The sequence below is a fragment of the Nothobranchius furzeri genome, chromosome 11 (genome assembly GCF_043380555.1).
Source record: "Nothobranchius furzeri strain GRZ-AD chromosome 11, NfurGRZ-RIMD1, whole genome shotgun sequence".
In the NCBI taxonomy this organism is placed as follows: domain Eukaryota; kingdom Metazoa; phylum Chordata; class Actinopteri; order Cyprinodontiformes; family Nothobranchiidae; genus Nothobranchius; species Nothobranchius furzeri.
The window spans coordinates 38,744,531-38,767,774 of NC_091751.1; the positions used below are offsets into that span (position 1 = coordinate 38,744,531).

The 23,244-nt window shown below is 45.2% G+C and overlaps 1 protein-coding gene across 1 annotated transcript in view; it reads left to right on the forward strand.

Annotated features, from left to right (window-relative positions):
- The window catches only part of LOC107383439 (neuropilin-1a), a 60,803-nt gene extending 41,093 nt beyond the window's left edge, over positions 1-19,710 (forward strand). The window contains exons 7-18 of the mRNA XM_054743386.2: positions 5,889-6,044; positions 6,360-6,504; positions 6,921-7,096; positions 7,246-7,401; positions 7,853-7,997; positions 10,061-10,240; positions 10,336-10,374; positions 14,351-14,488; positions 18,518-18,819; positions 18,925-19,021; positions 19,096-19,140; positions 19,220-19,710. Coding sequence (XP_054599361.2) covers positions 5,889-6,044; positions 6,360-6,504; positions 6,921-7,096; positions 7,246-7,401; positions 7,853-7,997; positions 10,061-10,240; positions 10,336-10,374; positions 14,351-14,488; positions 18,518-18,819; positions 18,925-19,021; positions 19,096-19,140; positions 19,220-19,497 — 1,857 coding nt within the window. The 3' untranslated portion in view covers positions 19,498-19,710. The remainder of the gene's footprint in view (positions 1-5,888; positions 6,045-6,359; positions 6,505-6,920; positions 7,097-7,245; positions 7,402-7,852; positions 7,998-10,060; positions 10,241-10,335; positions 10,375-14,350; positions 14,489-18,517; positions 18,820-18,924; positions 19,022-19,095; positions 19,141-19,219) is intronic.
- The last annotated feature ends 3,534 nt before the right edge of the window (positions 19,711-23,244 follow it).

Consider the following 23,244-nt stretch of genomic DNA (forward strand, 5'->3'; position numbering starts at 1 on the left):
TATTGACACTATTTTAGGGACATTATTTATGATGTTGTTGGGGGGATGTTGCCCCGCGGCGGCCTGCATGGCGGCAGACAGTGAGCTCATTGTGCTGCTTCCTTGTAAATCTGCAAATCATTTTTCTCGCAGTAGTGACTCACGTCATGAGTACGCTGATGAAATTAACCCCTTAAACCATATTTTTATGGATGTAGCTTAAATACTGCACCAGTAGGATTAAAGTAAAAAGGACAATAAGAAGAAAGTTAGAATTAAAGACTCTGGATTTCAACGTCTTCTGGGAATAAAATGGTCCAATCCTGTTATTGAGAGCAGGAAAGGCTTCCTTCATTCGGGTATTTATAGACTCCCTGCTGTTTGTCTTCTGAGCCTCTGACGCCACCAGGAAGAGCTCCACTTGGTACATCTGGAGAAGACGTTTGGGCTCTCAGGGAGATAGGAGGTCAGGAAGGTTATCCTAAAATAAACCACTGACCAGCAGGAATCTCAGCCATGAAAAAAATCAAAATTTGACTCTCCTAAATCTAATTTCAGCAAAATGTTCCTTCTTCTCTAAATGTCAGCGCGTCCTTTAGAGGATTCCTGTGACGAATGTGGTGATAAAAGCTTCAGTTATCAGTTAAAAGTCAAACACAAGATCTTCCAGCAGTCGTCCGCAAGGAAATCCCCAGTAATATCTTAGGTTTGGCTGGTTTAATGAGAAGAAGAAGAAAAGATCATTTCTATAGCGCCTCTCAAGATAAAATCACGAGGCGCTTCACAAAAACAAAAAATGTAAAATATAAAAAAGAATTTAGAAAATTATTACAGATATATTTAAAATGAGCTAAAATAGACAATTGTGATTAAAAAATGTTAAGAAAGTGAGAGAGTGAACAGGAAAGAGGGAAATCAGTGGATCCTGAGGAAGGTGGAATAGGTGGGGAGAGCAGAGTAAAGAGAGAGTGGTGAAGAAGGTCATACAAAAGCCAGCTTGAACATGTGAGTCTTCAGCTGCTTTTTAAAGGAGACCACTGAGTCCACTGATCTCAGGCTCAGGGGGAGAGAGTTCTAGAGTCTGGGGGCCACAGCAGCAGATGATCTGTCACCTTTGACCTTTAGCCTGGTGCTGCACAACCAGTAGTCTTTGATCACTGGACCTCATGGACCTGCTGGGGGTGTAGGGACTTATGAAAGTTATTTCAGATTAGTAGATGAGAGGTTCTCACACATCATCTGAATCTCTTCATCTTCAATAAGGTTGCTTTGTCTAACTCAAGCAGTCATTAGGCAAAATGCAGGGGACACCCTGGCCATGTCCCCGTCCATCTCAGGGACATACAAAAACCAGTCTCACACTCACTCACACCAAAAGAACAAGTCACCTCTAAGTAGGGTTGGGCATCGAGCATCGATAGGAACCGGTTCCAACTGTTAGTTTTTCCCGGAATCGTTCCAAGTTTTTTTTTTTCGATTCCTAGTTTCGATTCCTAGAATGCCAACAGAAGAGGAATCTGCGGCCGAACTCCATGAAAAATAAACGTGATCTGCAAATTGTGATCAACACTTTTCAGAGCTGATCACACCAGCTGTCTTGTGTGCAGCACCGAGTCCCTCCCTCCCCCCACCTGGCGCGCAGCGGCCAGATATAAACCAACGCGTCTGCCAAACTTTTTCTCCGTAATGTAAACTTTAACTCCTGCAGCGTAAACGTGTTAAAATACGTCAACACTGTCATGACTCTCATTTTTCAGCCTTCATTCAGCTCACCTGGTCCCCTCACCAAGCTCCTGACAAGCCCTGTTTCCCTGGCAACCACCATCAACTCCATTCATCTCACCTGTTCCTGTAATCAGCTTCATCCACTTCACCTGCTCCTGACTCCTCAGCTCATCTCACATACCTGCTTCCCCTGCTATAAATGAACCATCCTGCTACACAGTCTCTGCCAGATTATTGAAAACTTTGTGCCAGTAAATTCTCCAGCCATCCACCCTGCCTGATCTCTGCCTCCGGACCTCGTTTTTCTCCTGACCCCTGCCTTGAACTCTGCCTGCCTCCATGACCTTCGCCTGTCCTCAACCTCACCTCTTGCCTGTTCCCCGTATCTGCATGTCCGATCTGGATTTTGACCCTCGCCTCCTCTCCGACTCTGTCTCCAGCCTCACCCAACTCTGGTAACTCTGCATCCTAATAAAGACTTTTTATTTTACTCTCATTGTGTTTGGCGTCTTCATGGGTCTTCCTAGTTCTATTCGTGACAAACACGGTGGCTTTAATAGAAGCTTTAGAGAACAAACTCTGGACTGTGTGAGGTAAGTTTGTCTCACTGCAGAATAAAAACACACACGGAGCGTCAGCAGTCAGACGCAGACGCTCACCAACACTCGTGTGTGTGTGTGTGTGTGTGTGTGTGTGTGTGTGTGTGTGTGTGTGTGTGTGTGTGTGTGTGTGTGTGTGTGTGTGTGTGTGTGTGTGTGTGTGTGTGTGTGTCTGTCTGTGTGTGTGTGTGTGTGTGTGTGTGTGTGTGTGTGTGTGTCAGAAGGCTGAACAATAACCTGTAGAATAATTCAAGTCATCATGCTAGAGCAGCTTCTCTGTGGTGGACCACACCAGCTTCTGCCACAATAAATAATAATAATAACAATAATAATAATAAATAACATTTTTTATTTCCTTTAACTATTTCTGTTGAGTTTTAATGTTTAAAATCTGTTAGATTGTTATTGACAGCTGCTATGTTTAAGTTTCACTTTCTGTTCTGACTGAACGGCTGCTGCAGCCTGTAGGAAAACAGCTGGAGGAAAACAGCTGGACGTTTCTGGATATGTTGGAGACATTTAGCCTCTCATCCCAGAGGCTTCTTCCAGACTTTGGTTGTGGTCAGAGACAAACACACTGGTTGTGCTGCAAGTCTTTTTCTTTTTTTCTCCAAAACATGTTTTTGTCTAAATGAAGATGATGTTATTGTTCATAGAATTAAAATTCATGTTGAAGTTAAGATTATTTCATCAAGTAGGTCCTGTGGTTAGCTGGCTCATTTAAAACATGTCATGTCTTGAAAGAATCTGAATCGGGAATCGATAGGAACCGGAATCGAAATGAGGAATTGGAATCGGAATCAGTCATTCAAAATCAAACGATGCCCAACCCTACCTCTGTCAACTTTTTTTTGCTGATCAACTATATAAATGTGTGTTATCCTGCTGTAGACACAAGTAATAGTTTGGCAGTTTAGTGCATCTTATTTAAAATTTAAAATTTCTGCCTAAAACTGTCAGTGTTGTGCCCCCTTCAGGTAAAAACACTGAACTGCATTTTAATTTAAACCTGGCATCTCTATTGGCTAAGAGGTACCCTGTGATGTTAACTGGTACCATATGATGTCACAATGCCTGTGTGTGTGTGTGTGTGTGTGTGTGTGTGTGTGTGTGTGTGTGTGTGTGTGTGTGTGTGTGTGAACAGCTCCGCCTGATCTGTCTGCCAGGCAACGCCTCCTTGTGGTGCATTTTTCAAACAGGAAATGAGAGTGGAGTAAAACTGATCGGGGAGACTTGCTTAACCTAGTGCGCATGTTTGTGGTCTGTGTGAGGAAACCTACTTTCTCGCTTCGGCAGCATTGTTACCGCCTCTCATACGGTTTTTAAACTACCAAAGGAATAAAACACACTCCCTAAAACTCTTTTCTTGAATAGGATGGGTGCATTTATGACCCAGTGTAGTTAAAAGTTTTTCTTCGTATGAAATACATCAACTTCTGCTGCCAGTTTTTCCTTGTTCATTTAACAATGAGTGCTGTTTTTGTGTAAACATGTTTTTAGTTTTTTATTTATTCATTCATTCATTCATTTGCTTCTGTTCAAAATCTGAATTTCCTCTGTTTTCATACAGATGTAAAATATCAGCTCACCCTGGTGGCTGGTTCCAGGTTTTAAGCCCCGCCCCCTCCGTGTAATTAAATAAATGTAAATGTTTCATTGAAATGTTTTAAGTACTCCCATGAAGGAAATTCTGTTGATTCACGTGGTTGGCAGTTCTCATCACAGCTCATTCCAGCAGTTAGCCGCGCCGTTAGCATGTTCCCCCAGCACAGACTAACAAAATGCATGTTGGGCTGGTTGTAGGCTCTGGATTGTCCCTACAACAACATTTACCACACACAACCTTTTGATGTATGTTTAGTGTAAACAAGCGATGTGTCTCGTGGGAAATTAGTGGACAACAGACCTGAGTGCGTCTGCGAGCGATCCCTTGCAACCTGATTTCCCAGGGCTCTCCTTGTCAGTCCCGGAGTCAGCAGAGACCTGCAGGGTGCCGTTCCCTGCTCTTTCTTCCTGAAAAAGCAACAGTAGGAGACGTGGACTGCCGCCGTCTACAGCAGCATCTCCACGCTCTTGTAATTACACACCATCGACAACAAGATCTGGCTCCAAACTCAACAAGCACATGATTCTCTTCAGCTGGAGCGCCGCCACTTCTGTTCCATGCTGATTTTCCGCTCTAATACAGAGAAAATGAAAGTGATAATTTATATGTGGAGTTCCAGAACAACCTGATAAGCTCTGGTCTTTGCTAAGAGTGTAAACTGTTATCGCTGCTGCTCGGTTTGATGATAACCATCAATTTATTCATCTTTCTTTAAAAACACGTACATAGATTAGCAGCCAGATGAAATTTCAGCCTCGGAACAGGGATTCCTTATCTGGTTTTTAGCTCTAAGATCATAATTTCATTTTAAAAAAGTCAAAAAGTGTTTTCAAGAAGTGGGATTCGGTCACTGGAACTGCACAGGGGGATAAAGAACTTCTTAGAAAAGTGAAGTGCTTGATTAAAAATAGAATGATCCCCTTTGATCATTGCAAAGAGAACAATAATTGAGTTTGACTTCATTCATCTTCGACCAAAAGCTAAATCAAATCACTTGCAATTGGATTTCTTTTGGAATTTTGGAAATGTTTAGAGAGTGGTGAGACGTTAAACTCAGTTAAACTGGTTTCATCCTCCGTTGTGATAATTGAACTTAAACACGTTGAGTTTATCGAGTTTAAAATAACGTTTGGACTCGCAAACAAACTCGGGACAGGTCCGGCAGCAGCTGCTAAGAATCCAAGCTGCTCCCACATTCCCACAAACATTCTAGAGACTTCCCAATCCGTTTAACACGGACCGGTTTCTTAGGTCGGTGTCCACTCAAACCAGGATCAAACAGAATAATGATTACTAAATCGAACAAGGCGCAGGTGCTCGACAGCGAGGGCTCCATCTCACTCTTCCCTTCTTCATAGAATAATTACGCTTGTCATTATTTAGTCCTAATGTTTCTGTAGACCGTGCTCATCCCTCCAGCATGCCGCTGCAACCCTTCTCTCTCTAATCCGTTTAATGCTCTGTTTCCATTCACCCAGGTGAAACCAGGTCGTTTACAGCTCTAAATCTATTTAACTAATATGTAAAAAAGCTTAAATGTAATAAAAATGTATAAAAACTTCTGTTTAAAGACTAGGTAAGAAACACTTTCTTGAGTATAAAGCAAGCATGCTAAAGTGACATGACCCTGTGTCTAAACTCATGTGGCCTTCAAAATAAAAGCTTCAGATATTTATACTACAGACGTAAATGTTATCTAACTGTGTGATTGGTTAAACCTCAGGTCGCTGTCTACCTTTAGCTAACTTTGAGATGTTTAGCTGGTTTTTGCTAGCAGCTGAAATAATTAACTAGATTATAACATCTTTGTGTTTTTAACTATTTATTTATTTTATATTTTAATTCTTCTAACCTCAGCATTTTATTGTATTTCAGCAATGACCCTTAACGGTTCGCTAACCAAGAACAAAACATTTCCAGTCTGATTCCGATTCACTTGGACACTATTTACCTGTTCGTGTAACTCTTGGTGTCTCCAGGTGGACCTTGGCTTTCTCAGATTCGTCTCAGCGATCGGGACTCAGGGTGCCATTTCCAAAGAGACCAAGAAACATTACTACGTCCGCTCCTACAAGGTGGACCTGAGCTCCAACGGAGAGGACTGGGTCACGGTGAAGGAGGACTCCAAGCAGAAGGTAACCACGAGTGACTCACTTATTTATTTGTTTTTATTTATTTAATAGTGACGACTAATTAGGAAAGTTAAAGTGCTGAATCAGCATCTGAAGTTTCAAAATCAGATGAAATTTAAGGAAACAGCATTAAATTATTATTCCTGATTATTTGGGTTAAAAGTCCAAATAAACAGAATGTTTAACCATTTATTTTCATTTATAACTTTAGTTGTTTTTGTTTGATCACAGTAAAAGTACCCCACAGTGAGGTCACAGTGAAGCTCAGGGTTCCTCCTGCAGGAACATAAACATCAGAACGTTTTTTTTTCTTCTCAGATCTTTCAGGGTAACCACAACCCGACAGACGAAGTCCGCGCCATCCTCCCCAAACCCACTCTGACTCGCTACATCCGGATCCGCCCTATGACCTGGGAGCAAGGCATCTGCATGCGCTTTGAGCTCTACGGCTGCAGGATTTCAGGTAGCTGCAGCTACTTCTACAGATGCTTCACACACATTCCCTCAAAGTGTTTTTCTTTTTGCTCATCATGAATCAAACCAACATCTAGGCAGGTTGAGAATCTCCCGCCGTTCTCTGTTGATTTGAAATAATTGTTGCCTCCAAAGAGAGCGTAAACTCCCGCAGAAGGACACGATTATTCGTTACGGTAAAGCAGAGCAGAACCTTCCAGGCTCATTAATCATCCTCTAACACGGTTCTGGCTCTCCACTGAGCTGCAACCAAGTCTCAGGAGGAGAGATGTAGCTCGCTGGAGAACAGGCAGTAGATTCAGGAGATACAGAGCCAACCAACACATTTAGCTAGCTGTCCTCCACAGCAGAGGTTGTAGAGGTAGTCCTGCTTCTGATCCAGACCCCCTCCCATCTCTCCCATAGACTACCCCTGCTCTGTGATGCTGGGGATGGTGTCAGGTCTGGTCTCTGACGCTCAGATCAGCGCCTCGTCCTTCGCCGACCGTGGCTGGGTGGCCGAGAACGTCCGGTTGTTAACGGGGAGGTCGGGCTGGACTGGCCAGCAGACCAAACAGCCTTTCAGGAACGAGTGGCTGCAGGTGCGTGCACGTTTTACCTGTCCAAGCTTACAGGTGAGAATAGATGCTAATAGATGCTAACAGACGTAGCAGACATCTTCTGTAGTTTTAGAGTTGTTCTTTGATCAGGGAACCATTTTTCTGTCTCTGTGACGTTTGCTCCCGGGTAGGTGGACCTGGGCCAGGACAAGATGATGAGCGGCCTGGTGATCCAGGGAGGGAAACACCGGGACCGCAACGTCTTCATGAAGAGGTTCAAGGTGGCCCACAGCCTGGACGGAGAGACCTGGACCATGGTGAAGGAGGAAAACACCACCAGACCCAAGGTGAATCAAACCCAACAGACCTCTGGTTCTGATCCACAACAGGAAGTCCCTGCTTAGACCCTGTTTCCTGTTCTATTCTGGCCCAGTTTGGTGCCACGTCCTCCTTTATGTATTCCATATGGAGCGGGTCCAGCCATCAGACTCCTGCTGGTTTACTGTAGATGGAGATCTCCACACGCCTCCTTCCTCACATTTACTCTGTTTCCTGTTCTGTTACTCAGAAGTAGAACCAGGGAGGCTCGGACCGGACTGGTACCGGGCCTGGCACCGCCTGCAGCACCAACACTCCACTGACCGATTAGTACAAATTAAAGTTGTATGTTGTGGTTTAGATGTAGAAACATAAACATCATGTTCTCGGGTGCTTCCAGTTATGAATATGAAAAGATGTCACAAAACCGCAGTTTAGCATCAACTCAGACACGTTTACACTCCTTTATGTTTCTTGTAGGTCTTTGTGGGAAATCAGAACCACGAAACTCCAGAACTCAGATCAGTCGGGTCGCTTCTGACCCGATTCGTCCGGATTTACCCTGAGAGGGCGACCATCGAGGGGGTGGGGCTCCGACTGGAGCTGCTGGGCTGTGAACTGGACGGTGAGTGAGTTTGTGCGTGTGTGTGTGTGCGCGTGTTTGTGCGCGTGTGTGTGCGTGTGTGTGTTTGTGTGTGTGTGTGTGTGTGTGTGTGTGTGTGTGTGTGTGTGTGTGTGTTTGTGTGTTTGTGTGTGTGTGTGTGTGTGTGTGTGTGTGTGTGTGTGTGTGTGTGTGTGTGTGTGTGTGTGTGTGTGTGTGTGTGTGTGTGTGTGTGTGTGTTCTTATTATCCATCATATTTCAGCAGATTAAGAGTATGAAACAGATTTTTTATTTCCACACCTCTGAATCAGATTCCAGGTTTTATCCTTGACCTTTGCCAAAAATCATCACATCAGTTCAGCGTGTGTCGCATTTGAAACGGTCCGAGCGGAAACATGTTCTCTGTTCTCCTGTTAGAGATGATTCTTTCATCTCTTTGCGGTGATGCTGTTTTATTTCGCCCACTCCTAATTTCTTCACTTTAATTTAAAGCATCCATTTCTCCACTGGAGCATTTAGAAAGTCGTCAGGAAAGCTGCTGTAAGATTCTTGACGTTCCACATGCATTCTGGGTGTTTTCCTGCAGCGTTTGTCTGCTTACTGCTGGTCTGAAGAGGCAGTGAGCAGATCAGAGTCTGAGGGTTTGTTTCTGCGCTGCAGCAGCAGTCCGACTAGGGCGAGGAGGGGCGTGACCCCCTCACAGGAGGCTGAGGGGGAAGTGGGCTCTCTGGTGGAGTATCTGGTTCCCCTCCAGGGACAGAGATAAGAATCAGCCAGAGAGGACATGAAAGATGGAGTCGCATCTGAATTTGCTCAGAAACCATAAAAGTCTCCCAGGTTTTGTGATGTTTTTGTGCGGGTTGGCAGGTGAGACGCAGCTCAGAGAAAATGACAGACGCCTTATTTACTCTGCAGCTGATGCCATGGCAACAGCAGCAGCACCTTTGGATGGTTTTTGCTTTAGAAAAATAGAAAAGTGACACACTTCCTGTTAGACTCAAACCTGCTTCAGTACATAAAACCTTTTTTTTTGTTTGAATCACTCATTTTAATATTTAAACTCAAATGTTACTTAAAACCAGATAGATTTTTCCAGGGCGTAACGGTTCTCTTAGGGAGTGTAACGTTTCCTAGAGAACCTTCATGTCTGCTTCAGTTCAGGAACCTTTAGAGCCGAAATAGCAGCAGTTTAGATCAACGAAACCTGTATGTTTAGCAGGAAACCTTTGTTTGTTTGTTTGTTTGTTTGTAGGTAAATGAGAATAAACTCTTGCATTTAGGTCAAATGAGTTGAGTTTCTCCTACCAGACGAATTTGCTCTGTGATCTGTGGATTTAGAGTCAGGAGGAAGATAAATAAGGTCAACAGGATAACTAATCGCAGCATTTTAAGCAAGTTATTGGTGAAAAGTTGTTCTGTTTTTATTTAGACCTGGATCTGGTTTCTGTTACTGCAGAAAATTTGTTCATTTGTGGCAGAAAACCAGCCAGACTTCTCTTTCCTGTTGTCATACAAACGTGAACACACCTCAGGTTCGTCACGTCACAAGGTTGCAGAAATCTCATTTAGTGCAAAACACAATACCTTCAAAATAAAAGTCTTTTTAAGCTCCAGAATGAAACGAGCCCGGTTTGTTTGCTGCAGCTGGAGAAAGTTTTACGATTGGCCTTCAGCTGATGTTTTCCTGGTCGAGTTAAATCAGCCACTTAGTTGTGACATCGTATCTCGGCTGTGAGAACGAACCTGCGTCCCACTCAGAATGTCACAAACACTTTAATTACATGCAAACTAGCTGGGATTTGTAGCGGCGCGTGTTTGTTCAGGTCTTATTTGCATAAACACACAGACTTTGTACCAGGATTTAACAGCGTTGGTGTTTGTTCGTCCCTGCAGAGAAACAGCAACACTTTTTACCAGGATAAAATCAAAAAGGGATAAAAATCAGAAAACGTCAGTGACTTTCAGTCGGTTTTCTCTTTGCTAGTGTTGCTGCGGCGGCCATCTTGGATGGGCTTGAACCAGTTGTAGAACTAAACATTGCTTCCATGTTCAACTGGTTTCTTCTTTCATCCACCTGCCTCTCCAGAGATCACCACCACGGCTCCTCCCATCACACCGCTAGCATCAACGTTGCCCATGACCACGTTTGGCGCCACCACCGCCGCTCCGACCACTATCCCCAGCACCACGCTGTCCGCTGACTGCGAGGACGGACGGGAGCGCTGCGTCGATGAGACAGAGGCGCCCAACGAGTACGAGGATCCGGGTAAACAACCAAAACTAATTGTTGGTGTTGACATCTGTTTGGTGGCAGGGTTTGACCTTTGACCTAACCCTGACTGTCTCGTCTGTCTGTAACAGGAGAGACGATGAGCTCCAACCCCAGTGAGGACATTCCAGGTGAGGAATTCTGTCAGTTCTGAGGTCAGGCTTAACACAACGGCTGTTTTTCACCAACAGAATATTCTAGAAATCCCAAAAAACAGTCAAAACGAGTCCCGACAAACAAATACAAACATAAACGAAGGATCCATTAGCCTACGTGGATTCTTCATGGCTTCAGTTCCCAAATGAGGGAAACGCTGATGAGATAAATGCAGCAGAACGTTTATCAGTGTTCTTCATCTGTTATGCCGTCAGTGGGGTTAAGTCTAATAGTGAACGAGAGCAGCGGGCAGGTAAAATTACAGGGTTACATCAGATCCACAGATTGAATCATCTGTTTAATCTAGAAGAATTTTAAAGTCTTCATAATAATTTCTTAGTTTGTCATGTAAAAAAACCAAATAGATTTAAGATGGAGAGATTGTGTCTGTTCAGGCAGAAAAGGATGAAAAGCTTAATCTGGTCATAAAAATATTCTTAGGGTTCTACAACCCCCCAAGGCGCTTCACAACACAGTCAGTCATTCACACGCCGTGGGGATGAGCTACGATGTAGCCTTAGCTGTCCTGTGGCCAGCTGGACACCTGTTCTGTTAGGCTCCGCCCATTCCCTTCAGCGTGCTCTAGTGTTCTAGTTAGGCTCCGCCCACCTCATCTAATCTCTTTTAACTTTAAATCTAGAGTCAATAGTCTTTGTTGTATTCCGGAAGGTGGGAACGTTAACACCTCCCACAGATTAACAGGAAAGCTATGATCCATGAGAGGAAACCGTAAACCGCTTTAACATTGAGTTTGGTATAATGTGGATTTTATTCTTTCTTATTAAATATCATCAGGATGAAAACACACAGGCTGCTGCTCTAAGCTCCAGTTACACTAGAAAGGATCGTTTCCATTCATGTGAAATTAGAAACTGCTTTTAAAACCTTAATGTAGAAATAAAACTTTACCAGCTTTGATTATTCCCGTTACACGTGTTTACAGTGGCTCAGTGGAGCAGAGGTTAGACAAATCTGCAGCTTTTTTTTCTGTTTTTATTTTCTTTTTATTTCAAACAAATAAAACAATACACATAGTAATTTCCAACCTAGATAACTTATCACAACCATACTTGTTCGAAAAGGAATAGGAAGAAGCACAGCTCATTTCACCTATCCCTAAATCAATTGACTCATACTTAAAAAATATTTTAAAAATCAGAATACAACAATGTCCGAACACAACATCACAATAAAACAACTCAAAAGTATCAACATCAATTACAATAACGTTAATATATATTATCACTACAGTACACATCCAAACTAGGGATCCTCTTGTCCATATCTTGAAAAATTAATTCTTTATATAATTTTTAAATTGCACTTTGTTTAAACTTTCTTTGATTCTTTCCTCAAGCATGGACGTAATTTTCACTTCAGAAGTGGGGGGACACGGGGGGTGGGGGGGGTGGGGGGGTGGGGGGGGGGTACAGTATGCTCTAATGGGAAACAGGCTTCAACACAAACTGTTGTTTTCCGCTTGGTCCTAGAGCTCAACCAGTGTCAATTTAATATAGCGTAATGTTGTTTTCGGATGGTAAAAAGTGCAGGGGTCAAAACTTGACTTTGGAAAAAGTGTGGGGGACATGTCCCCTCCCCCAAAATTACGTCCATGTCCTCAAGACTATTCCATAAAAGAACTCCACTAATTGAAATACACATACTTTTCAATTTTGTTCGAGCATAATACTGCTTCAAATGTCATTCCCTTCTCAACTTATATCCACCTTGTCGTTCTGCAAACAGTTTTTGAATATTTTCAGGAAGTATTTTTTATTTACTTTGTACATAAATAATGCAGTCCTAAATTCAATCAAATCTTTTAACTTTAAGGTTTGTAATTATATAAACAAGCTAGTTGTGTGTTTATTATATATTATATCATTATATATTATATCATTATATATTTTTTTCTCCTATTGTAGCAAAAGAAACAGTCAAGAACATCAGGGGTTGGGGGCATTAAAGACTTCCTTCACTGAAAAACCATTTTAATGATTATTTCTGATTATAATGGGTCACTCTGGATTTTTCATGCAGGCTGAACATGAAAATAGTCTCCTACACCTATCTCCTGCATTAGCTTCTGATAGAAAACAGACAGTGAAACTCTAGGATTAGAAAATCCTGACAGATCTACGTCACACTGTCACTTAACATTCATGGACTCACGACGGGGAAGACTGTTGTTGGTTTAGCGTCCAGGAAACAGCAGAGAACGTCTCGGCTAGTAGAAGCTAACTGTTAGCATTAGCAACTCCACCACACCGCAGAACTCCTCCACTCTGTGTGGCAGCAGAATTGACCGTGCTGATCCAAGCAGTTCTGGGCTTTTTTTGCCCCGAGTACGGCTAGTAAGGCATTCAATCAGAGACCTCTGCTAATGTATTAGTTAAACAGGTTTCCTACACCTTTAAGAACCTTCGTATTTACATGTTTGTGGGAAATAAACATATTTACTGATCCAGAAACAGGAAAAAACATGATTTGTCTTTTATTTCTAAGCGGTCAGAAGCTGAAACTGACTCTTTATCAGATCAGGACAACATCAAGGTTTTCCTTTCATCCCGTTTAAAAACTAAAACCTGTATCTGAGGCCAACATATGTCGTAGTTTTCTCCCGTTACCTTGGTGAGATAAACATCCTAATCGATCATAAATCCGTTATACCTGCTACTATCAACGAAATGTGGTTTATGTGACGTTCTGACGAGGTAGAACCTCCTCCAGGCTTGTGTTATTAGTGGAGATAAAACATCGACAGTCAGTTGTAGAGTCACGTTTCTATACCTAAATAAAGGGCAGGAGTTCATTACATTTCTAAAAATGATCTAACTTGTTTTAAAGTCTTAAAACAAAACTAAAATCAAGTTTTAAAGAATTAGAACCGTTTTAGAGGATTCTTTTGTGTCCTAGAAGCTTCTGTGAGTTTGGAGGTCGAGTAACCCGAGGAGTTTGTTGTTGAATGTTCTTAAATAACTCAGGAGAGCGAGAAAGCAGCTCCAACAACACGACTCTTCATAAATGCAATGGGAACATTTTTTCTTTGATCCAGAACCGAAGGAACGTTCTAGAGCCTTTAATGATGTGTGAATTAAGCAGATTTTACCCGTCTGATGTAAACAACAACCTGACGGAGCAGCAGGGTGGAGAAGTAAAGAAAATGAGGTAGAGGAGGACGGAGGGAGGAGCTGCACAGGAAGAATAAAAAGCCTCCTGGGTCTCAATTAGCTGAGCTGCAGCATCACGTGGAGACAGTTTGGGGTTGAAGCTCTGAAGTCGTCTGCATCCTATTAGCCTCTAAAACACCACATGTCCTCCTGCTCCCAGCTGGATGGTGGTTCTACTCAACTCTGAGTCCATCTCAGGAGCTTTTTATGGAGGCTGTTAGTCCTTTAGTAGAGTAACTTTGGTGTTTAAAGCTTTAAACCACAACTAATTAGTTGATATTTTCCTCCTAGTGAGACTTTAGAGTTGTCGGTGTCGCTCCAGGCTCTGTTTGGACTTTCGCTTCTGACAGAATCAAATAGAATCACAGTTTTAAACTCACATCATATTAAACCCAAATCTGAGTTTGGACCGTTCGGGTGTTTTCTTGCCTTTACTCTTCATCACTCTTCATCGGCCGGCTGCTTCAGATGCAGTAAAAGCACAACATGTTGCTTTTCTACCAGATCAGTCCATGAATGCAACACGAGACCCATCTGCTGCTTTATGAGGTCACCAGATCAACTTCTGTGACACCTGAGGTGGCCCCCTGGAGGGTTTTATGTGTGTGTGTGAAGGTTCCTCATTAGCTAATAAAATACTTGAGATCCAGCTGCAGGACAATTAACTCCTTAAGGTGTCTTTAAGAGGCCCTCTAATGAAGTTGACTTGGTGATGATGTCAGGCTCCCCAGACAGGGGAGACTTGGTGCGACGGTTTCTAAACGTTCTCTCTTCCCTGCAGCGTATCTGTGGTTCGCCTGTGACTTTGACTTCTCGTCATTCTGCGGCTGGACCAAGGAGACGGGTTCTGGAGCCGAGTGGTTCATCCAGACCAGCGAGGCTCCTTCTGTCCACAGAGGACCGACTCTGGACCACACAGGTAGGACGTCCCGCCTCATCTGTGTAGCAGCACAGCTTTATGTTTACAGGAAAGAGGTTTATCACTGATCAGAATCAGAGTGTCTCGTCTCGTCTCGTCTTCCTCCGCTTATCCGGGTCCGGGTCGCGGGGGCAGCATCCCAACTAGGGAGCTCCAGGCCGTCCTCTCCCCGGCCTTGTCCACCAGCTCCTCCGGCAGGACCCCAAGGCGTTCCCGGACCAGATTGGAGATGTAACTTCTCCAACGTGTCCTGGGTCGACCCGGGGGCCTTCTGCCGGCAGGACATGCCCGAAACACCTCCCCAGGGAGGCGTCCAGGAGGCATCCTGACCAGATGCCCAAACCACCTCAACTGGCTCCTTTCGATCCGGAGGAGCAGCGGTTCTACTCCGAGTCCCTCCCGAATGTCCGAGCTCCTCACCCTATCTCTAAGGCTGAGCCCGGCCACCCTACGGAGGAAACTCATTTCGGCCGCTTGTATCCGCGATCTCGTTCTTTCGGTCATTACCCAAAGCTCATGACCATAGGTGAGGATTGGGACGTAGATCGACCGGTAAATCGAGAGCCTGGCTTTCTGGCTCAGCTCCCTCTTCCCCACGACAGATCGGCTCAGCGTCCGCATCACTGCAGACGCCGAACCAATCCGCCTGTCGATCTCCCGATCCCTCCTACCCTCACTCGTGAACAAGACCCCGAGATACTTAAACTCCTCCACTTGAGGTAGGACCTCTCCCCCGACCCGGAGGTGGCAAGCCACCCTTTTCCGGTCGAGAACCATGGTCTCAGATTTGGAGGTGCTGATCCTCATCCCAGCCGCTTCACATTCGGCCGCGAACCTACCCAGCAAGAGCTGAAGGTCAGAGCTGGATGAAGCTAGGAGGACCACATCATCCGCAAAAAGCAGAGACGAGATTCTCCTGCCACCAAACTCGACACACTCCACACCACGGCTGCGTCTAGAAATTCTGTCCATAAAAGTGATGAACAGAACCGGTGACAAAGGGCAGCCCTGGCGGAGTCCAACCCTCACTGGGAACAGGTCCGACTTACTACCGGCTATGCGGACCAAACTCACGCTCCTCTGGTAAAGGGACTGAATGGCCCTTAACAGAAAGCCACCCACCCCATACTCCTGGAGCGTCCCCCACAGGGTGCCCCTGGGGACACGGTCATAAGCCTTCTCCAAATCCACAAAGCACATGTGGATTGGTTGGGCAAACTCCCATGCCCCCTCCATCACCCTTGCAAGGGTATAGAGCTGGTCCACAGTTCCACGGCCAGGACGAAAACCACATTGCTCCTCCTCTATCTGAGATTCAACTATCGATCGGACCCTCTTCTCCAGTACCTTGGAGTAGACCTTTCCAGGGAGGCTGAGGAGTGTGATCCCCCTATAGTTGGAACACACCCTCAGGTCACCCTTCTTAAAGATGGGGACCACCACCCCGGTCTGCCACTCCCTAGGAACTGCCCCCGATGACCACGCAATGTTGTAGAGACGTGTCAACCATGACAGTCCTACAACATCCATAGCCTTGAGATACCCAGGACGAACCTCATCCGCCCCCGGGGCTCCGCCGCTGTGTAGTTGTTTGACTACCTCAGCAACTTCTGCCCCCGAGATCGGACAGTCCATCCCCAGGCCTCCCAGCTCTGGTTCCTCCTCGGAATGCGCATTGGTGGGATTGAGGAGCTCCTCAAAGTATTCCTTCCACCGTCCGACTATAGCCTCAGTTGACGTCAGCAGCTCCCCATCCCCACTGTAAACAGTGTGAGCGAGTTGCTGCCTTCCTCTCCTGAGGCGCCGGACAGTTTGCCAGAACCTCTTTGGAGCCGATCGATAGTCTTTCTCCATGGCCTCACCAAACTCCTCCCACGCCCGAGATTTTGCCTCGGCAACTGCCACTGCTGCACCCCGCTTGGCTATCCGGTACCTGTCTGCTGCCTCCGGAGACCCACAGACCAGCCACGCCCTGTAGGCCTCCTTCTTCAGCCTGACGGCTCCCCGAACCTCTGGTGTCCACCAGCGGGTACGGGGGTTGCCACCACGACTGGCACCGGCCACCTTACGGCCACAGCTAGCAACAGCCGCCTCGACAATCGCAGAGTGGAACAAGGCCCACTCGGACTCAATGTCCCCCACTGCTCTCGGGACGTGGTCAAAGCTCTGCCGGAGGTGGGAGTTGAAGACCGTCTTGACAGGTTCTTCTGCCAGGCGTTCCCAGCAGACCCTCACTATGCGTTTGGGTCTGCCAGGTCTACGCGGCATGTTCCCTTGCCATCTGATCCAACTCACCACCAGGTGGTGATCAGTTGACAGCTCCGCCCCTCTCTTCACTCGGGTGTCCAAAACATACGGTCGCAGGTCAGATGATACGACTACAAAATCTATCATCGACCTGTGACCTAGGCTGCCCTGGTACCAAGTGTACCGGTGGGCATCCTTATGTTCGAACATGGTGTTCGTTATGGCCAAACTGCGGCTTGCACAGAAGTCCAATAACAAAACACCGCTCGAGTTCTGATCAGGTGGGCCGTTCCTCCCAATCACACCCCTCCAGGTCAAGCTGTCATTGCCCACGTGAGCATTGAAGTCCCCCAGCAGGACAATGGAGTCCCCTGATGGAGCACTATCTAGCACTCGTCCCAGGGACTCCAAAAAGGGTGGGTACTCTGAACTGATATTTGGCCCATAAGCACAAACAACAGTCAGGACCCGTTCCCCGACCCGAAGGCGCAAGGAAGCTACCCTCTTGTCCCCCGGGGTAAACCCCAACACACAGGCAGAGAGTCTCGGGGCTAACAAAAAGCCAACCCCAGCCCTCCGCCTCTCACCCGGAGCAACTCCAGCAAAGTAGAGTGTCCAACCCCTCTCCAGGTCTCGGGTTCCAGAGCCAATGCAATGTGTCGAGGTGAGTCCGACTATATCTAGCCGGTACCGCTCAACCTCTGCCACAAGCTCCGGCTCCTTCCCCGCCAGCGAGGTGACGTTCCATGTCCCAAAAACTAGTTTCCTTGTCTGGGGATTGGACCGCCAAGGCTCCCGCCTTGGTCTGCCACCCGATTCACATTGCACCGGACCCTTCATGTTCCTCCTGCGGGTGGTGGGTCCACAGTTGGACGAGCCCATGTATCCGGTTCGGGCTGGGCCCGGCCGGGCCCCATGGGCGAAAGCCCGGCCACCAGGCGCTCGCTCACGGGCCCCAACCCCAGGCCTGGCTCCAGGGTGGGACCCCGGTAACCCTCCGGGCCGGGTACTCCGACTCTTCGTTTTCACCGCCATGAAAGATCCTTCGAACCGTTCTTTGTCTCACCCTTCACCTAAGACCAATTTGTCATGGGAGACCCTACCAGGGGCACTAAGTGCCCCAGACAACATAGCTCCTAGGATCATTAGGGCACTCAAACTCCTCCACCACGATAAGGTGACGGTTCAAGGAGGAGAGAATCAGAGTGATCATGTTTTTTGTCCCTGAGAAGAGCCCTGCTCTCATAACCACACCCGGGATGAACTTGTAACGTTTTAAAGCTTTCTGTTAAAGATGAAAACAGCCTTGAACATCTTGGCGTTTTAAAAGAAACCCAACAAAGGAAATCCATCAGCGGCGTCACCTCCTCTGGCCTTCCCTCCATTCAGCCCCTGACGGCGCTGACGGATGTTTCCGTGGAGACGACAGCAGCTCTCAGATGAATGATTTCTCCTTGATTTCTTGACTTAACTGGATCAGAAGTAAAAAACGAGCTCTTTGTGACGACAGGTCGGCCGATCTGCTGAAGCGCGCTGATACTCGGTGCCTTTGTGGAGTCCTTCACTTCTTCAGGGTGTTGGAGGCTGATATTTCATACCTGAAAGGACTCTTTGTGCTCGGAACACCCTCGAGAGTTTAGCAGGACTTTATTTTCACAATAAAGCTTCCTCTGAGTCACGCCGAAGACCTTTTCTACCAGAGTGTAAAGAAGAAATTACTTGAGTGGCTGAATGTCTGCATGTATTCATCTGTCAGCGCTTGTGTCTTACTGCCCCCTGCAGGAGGAGCGGGGAACTTCATCTACATGCATGTGACGGACACAAACACACCCAGCAAACCCGGGGAGGACCGGGACGAGGCCATGAGGGTGGCCCGGCTGAGCAGCCTCCCCATCACCACGCCAGACTCCAACCTGTGCATGTCCTTCTGGTACCAGCTGAGCGGCGACTGCGCCGGCATTCTGCTCATCAAGTACAGGCAGGAGGACGACGACGGCCAGGTCCTGTGGACCATGAGCCGTTGTCAGGGCAACCAGTGGAGGGAGGGGCGGGTTCTACTGCCTCGATCCAGCCTCACCTACCAGGTAGGTCCGATCCATCCCAGCAGGACCTCAGCTAGACACCGGTTCTGTTTTTTTTTTTTTTTTTTTATTCTGGTTCTGATTGCAGTGTTGATGTGATGTTTCCAGGTTGTGGTTGAAGGAGTTGCCGACCGACGCAACCCGGGTCACATGGCAGTGGACAACATCAAGATCATCGATGGTCTGAACCTTCTGGACTGTAGAGGTGAGTTCTGATGGGATCTAATCGGGTTTGCAAACAAACATTCACTTCCTGATCGTTCTGATGTTTGACCTCAGATCCAGAAGCTCCGACGTCTCCACCCACGGACATCTTCATGCTGCGTGAGCACCGTTTGTGTTACAGTTTAGTTAAATAAAAACTCTCAGACATCTCATTTGGGTTTCTGTCTGTCTCTCGTAGCCGTGGACTCCCTGTCCCAGGAGACGGGGGAACTCGGCGGACCTGGGAACATGCTGAAGACCTTGGACCCCATCCTCATCACCATCATCGCCATGTCGGCTCTGGGCGTCTTTCTGGGCGCCATCTGTGGCGTGGTGCTGTACTGCGCCTGCTCTCAGGGCAGCATGACAGACAGGAACTTATCCGCCCTGGAGAACTATAACTTTGAGCTAGTGGACGGCGTCAAACTAAAGAAGGACAAGCTGAACGGACAGACTCACAACTACTCTGAGGCATGAGTGGGAGAGGAGGGGGCGGAGCTAAAGCTCCCCGCAACCGCAACACAAAAAATGCAGCCAGTCAGGAGAGACTATCACAGGGCTGAGACCACCAATGGGACTGCAGGGTGGGCTGACAGTGAGCCGATGATACTTTAATTCCTCAGGAGCGGCTATGAAGGGACTGACCTGCAGGGGGCGCTGTGTAAAAAGCATCTGTACAGAAAAAATAGAAGAAGAAGAAAACTACAGATTCTTTGTTTTTGGAGGTTCTTTGGCGTGTTTTGTTGATTTTATGTGATCACATGCTGGTGTTGAGACCAATTCAGAGGGAAAGTATCGTTACTTTAACCATTTATTTGTTGTTTTGGTTTTGATGCTGTTCTACAGAAATTATGTAAAATTGAATGTGTGTGTGTGTGTGTGTGTGTGTGTGTGTGTGTGTGTGTGTGTGTGTGTGTGTGTGTGTGTGTGTGTGTGTGTGTGTGTGTGTGTGTGTCACTCATACACCTGCATCTAACATGTGTAAGACTCGAGTGTGTGTGTGTGTGTGTTCTCGCTGCAGGCCTCCTGACCTGCTCCAACAGTGCCTTTTTTCCCGTTTTTCCGTTGCCTCATTTTCCCGCCGGCTGACGTTCCGGCCCAGGGTTCCTACACAAACCTGCGGGGACATTTTCCAAACTGTGATCATAAAACTGTATTATTTGTGTTTCTGTAATCTGATTACTGCAGATCCCCCTCGCCTCGCTGAAAATTCGCTTTACTACACAGAGCTGAAGGTAAACTATGATATTCCCACTGGAAATGTGTGTAGGATCCTGAATGCATCAACTCCACGGCACATGACACATCCAACGTTTTGTACATAGGTTTAATATATTTGAGCGCTCTTTTTCTAAGGACTCAGACGCCAGTGCTGCAGTATCCTTCCTGTGTGAGAATCTCTGAAAGTGGCTCAAAGCTCTCAGAAACGCCTATGGAGAAGTGATTTTATTTGTAAACAGGGTAAAACGGACAACCTCAGCAGCTGCAAAGCATAAAAAGATGTAGATCCGGCGCTCCAGGCAGAGTTTTTATGTTTTAGAGTTAATGTGATGGTTTCTTCAGTGTTGACCAGCAGAAGTAAAAGCAAACAGAAACCGGCCGAGTTTATCAGAACAGAGATTTTCTTTTAACATTTCAGAAAAACAAAGTTATTTGATGTTTTTTTACTTTAAAACTGAAAATTATTCAGTGAACAGGCTCGTTTTTCTTTGTTTACAAAGATTTTACATTTTTATTCTATTTCTGCAAATATTTAATGAAAACTTGCCTTAAAATTGATGGTAACAAAAACTAAAAATCCAACCATTCATCAGATAATTGTTCAACAAAAGAAAGGATGGCTAAGATTTTATCTTTTTATAACAAACTGGCCTAAAAATGTCCTTTTTCTGCTCCGTTAAGCCAGTATTTTATTTGAGAGTGAACCAAATTATGAAGCTGACATTTCTCATTATTAAAACACATTTTCTCTCTTCGTTATGAAGAAAATTAACCTTTGTTTACTGTTTAATTAAATCTGAGTTGTTTATAAAGCCAAACTCCTCCCTGGGTTTATAAATCAGAAGGATGCTGCAGCGCTTGTCCTGAAAACAAATGTTGCACTGATATATTTAAAGAGTTTATGTGTTTATGATGTTGGTTTATGGAGGACGGCGTTGCTTCTTTTTAACGCGGTTTAAATCCGCCGCGTTAGACTCTGAAATGTAAAATTTACAGAGATGTTTTTCATTCTCGAAAAATCTTGTCTATTGAAACGTAATGGTTTTATTTACTTGGTATAATATCACCTTGTGTTCTTGTACCGTCACTGATGTACGTGCCATTGTTTTAGGAATTTTCTTCCGATGACCAGATGAAATGTTTTATTTTCCGTACCGTTTCTGTAATTTTGTTGTCTCAAAAACTAAAAAACAACAACAACAACAAAAAAACTAAAGAGGAAATAAGGAAGTGAAAAAAAGAGGGAAGCAGTGAGGCCTTATGTGACTAAAGTATTGTTTGTACTTTGACTTTCTGGTTAGAACCAGAACTCATCAGTCTGTTGTCGACTCATCACTGACTATCACATTCCAAAGAGTTGGATCAAATAAATGTTTTAAATTAAAAAATAAATTTGCTTTTGTGTTTCTGCTTTAAGAAATCGCAACAAGACTTTTAAACTCTTTTATAAACTCTTTTATTCGTCTTATATCATAAGCTGTATTTGACTTGATTCATGTTGTTTTGTAGCTTCTCTTCCATAAAATGTTTAACTAACAACAAGAATGGAGACACTTTTTGTGAAAAATGGGGATAAATGTTGTAGATTCGGTTTTGCAGGGAAGGAAAGTTGAGCTCCTATCGGGACTTTGTCATGCTAAACCCACCTCCAGGTAAGAAAACGCTGAAAACCATTATTAAAGTGCACAAATAAGTATGGAGTTTGGTGGGAAACTAAATTAAATGTGTCCTCCAGAAGTAAAGCTAACAGCTAATCTGAGCAAGTCCACTGGGTGGATTTCTGCTGATTTAAAACAAAAACAAGGTTTTTAAATGTAAAGTGAAATTTAAAGGAAAAAAGCCCACGGTGGGGATCAGGTGTTGGCGTTAATGTCAAACTGTTAGATTCTGTTTCATCAGGATTGTTCTGGACATTAAGCTGCAGATTGGATCCAAATGCCTCAACCAGACCCTAAATAATCCTAATTTATCTCCCGAGTGGAGCTAATCACTCCGGTTTCACAGTCCAGAGGCCACCTCTGCTAAAAATAAAGCCCTCTTAACAGATCTCCGAATCCCCAGGTATAAATCAGCTTCCTACTTTAGATGATGCAGTAAGAAAAGGTGAAATTCTTTTGATTCATTTGGGTGAAAATTAAAGTAAAACTTAATAAATCTACAAGGTACAGCGTCACCACAGTCATCTGAAACCTCTGTGGGCTGATTAGGGTTACATTTTATTTAGTTCTCTCTCTCTCTCTCTCTCTCTCTCTCTCTCTCTCTCTCTCTCCTCTCTCTCTCTCTCTCTCTCTCTCTCTCTCTCTCTCTCTCTCTCTCTCTCTCACACACACACACACACACACACAGCTGGGTCCCCTTCTTGCTGTGTCGTGTTTCGTCCACAAGGTGGCAGTGTTTCCTTGTAAAAGACACCTCCCCTTTGAGTGAACATTCAGGTATTTCCCCTCTGCCCCTGTATGGGAGTATACCTGAAGACAAAACAAGTCGTTTAATCCCTCAGACAGTTTAAATGCCTCAGAAAACAGAGGCTGCTGGGAGTTTTTTTTCCCTTGCAGTAAGACCAAAAGGAAATTCTTGAATTTGATACCTAAAGGCTTTTAGATGTCTGTCTCTGCAGGATTAGAACAGGAATGCAACAGGATAACTGGGTGGTGTGAAGATAAATAACAGCTGGAGAGATCAGCTGCTTCATCTCCTATGTCTGCATAACCAGCGTCCCCACCAGTTCAGCTCTACTGGTTGTGCAGCTGGATTAGAGGAGTGGACTCCTGTAGAATTAACAACAAAAAGACTTTTTAATGTTTCAGGCTTTAGATTTTTTCCAAACCAATTATTAGAGTTTAACCAAGCTAAAGCACGTCGGGTGAAAAAAGGGCCAGCTAGTCTTCTTGAGTAAAATCTAAAATGATCCAGGTTTTTAAGATTATCATATATTTTAAATAGCACCTTACAGGCATGAGGCATGCCACCAAAGTGCTGCACAGTTACAAATTAAAACAGATT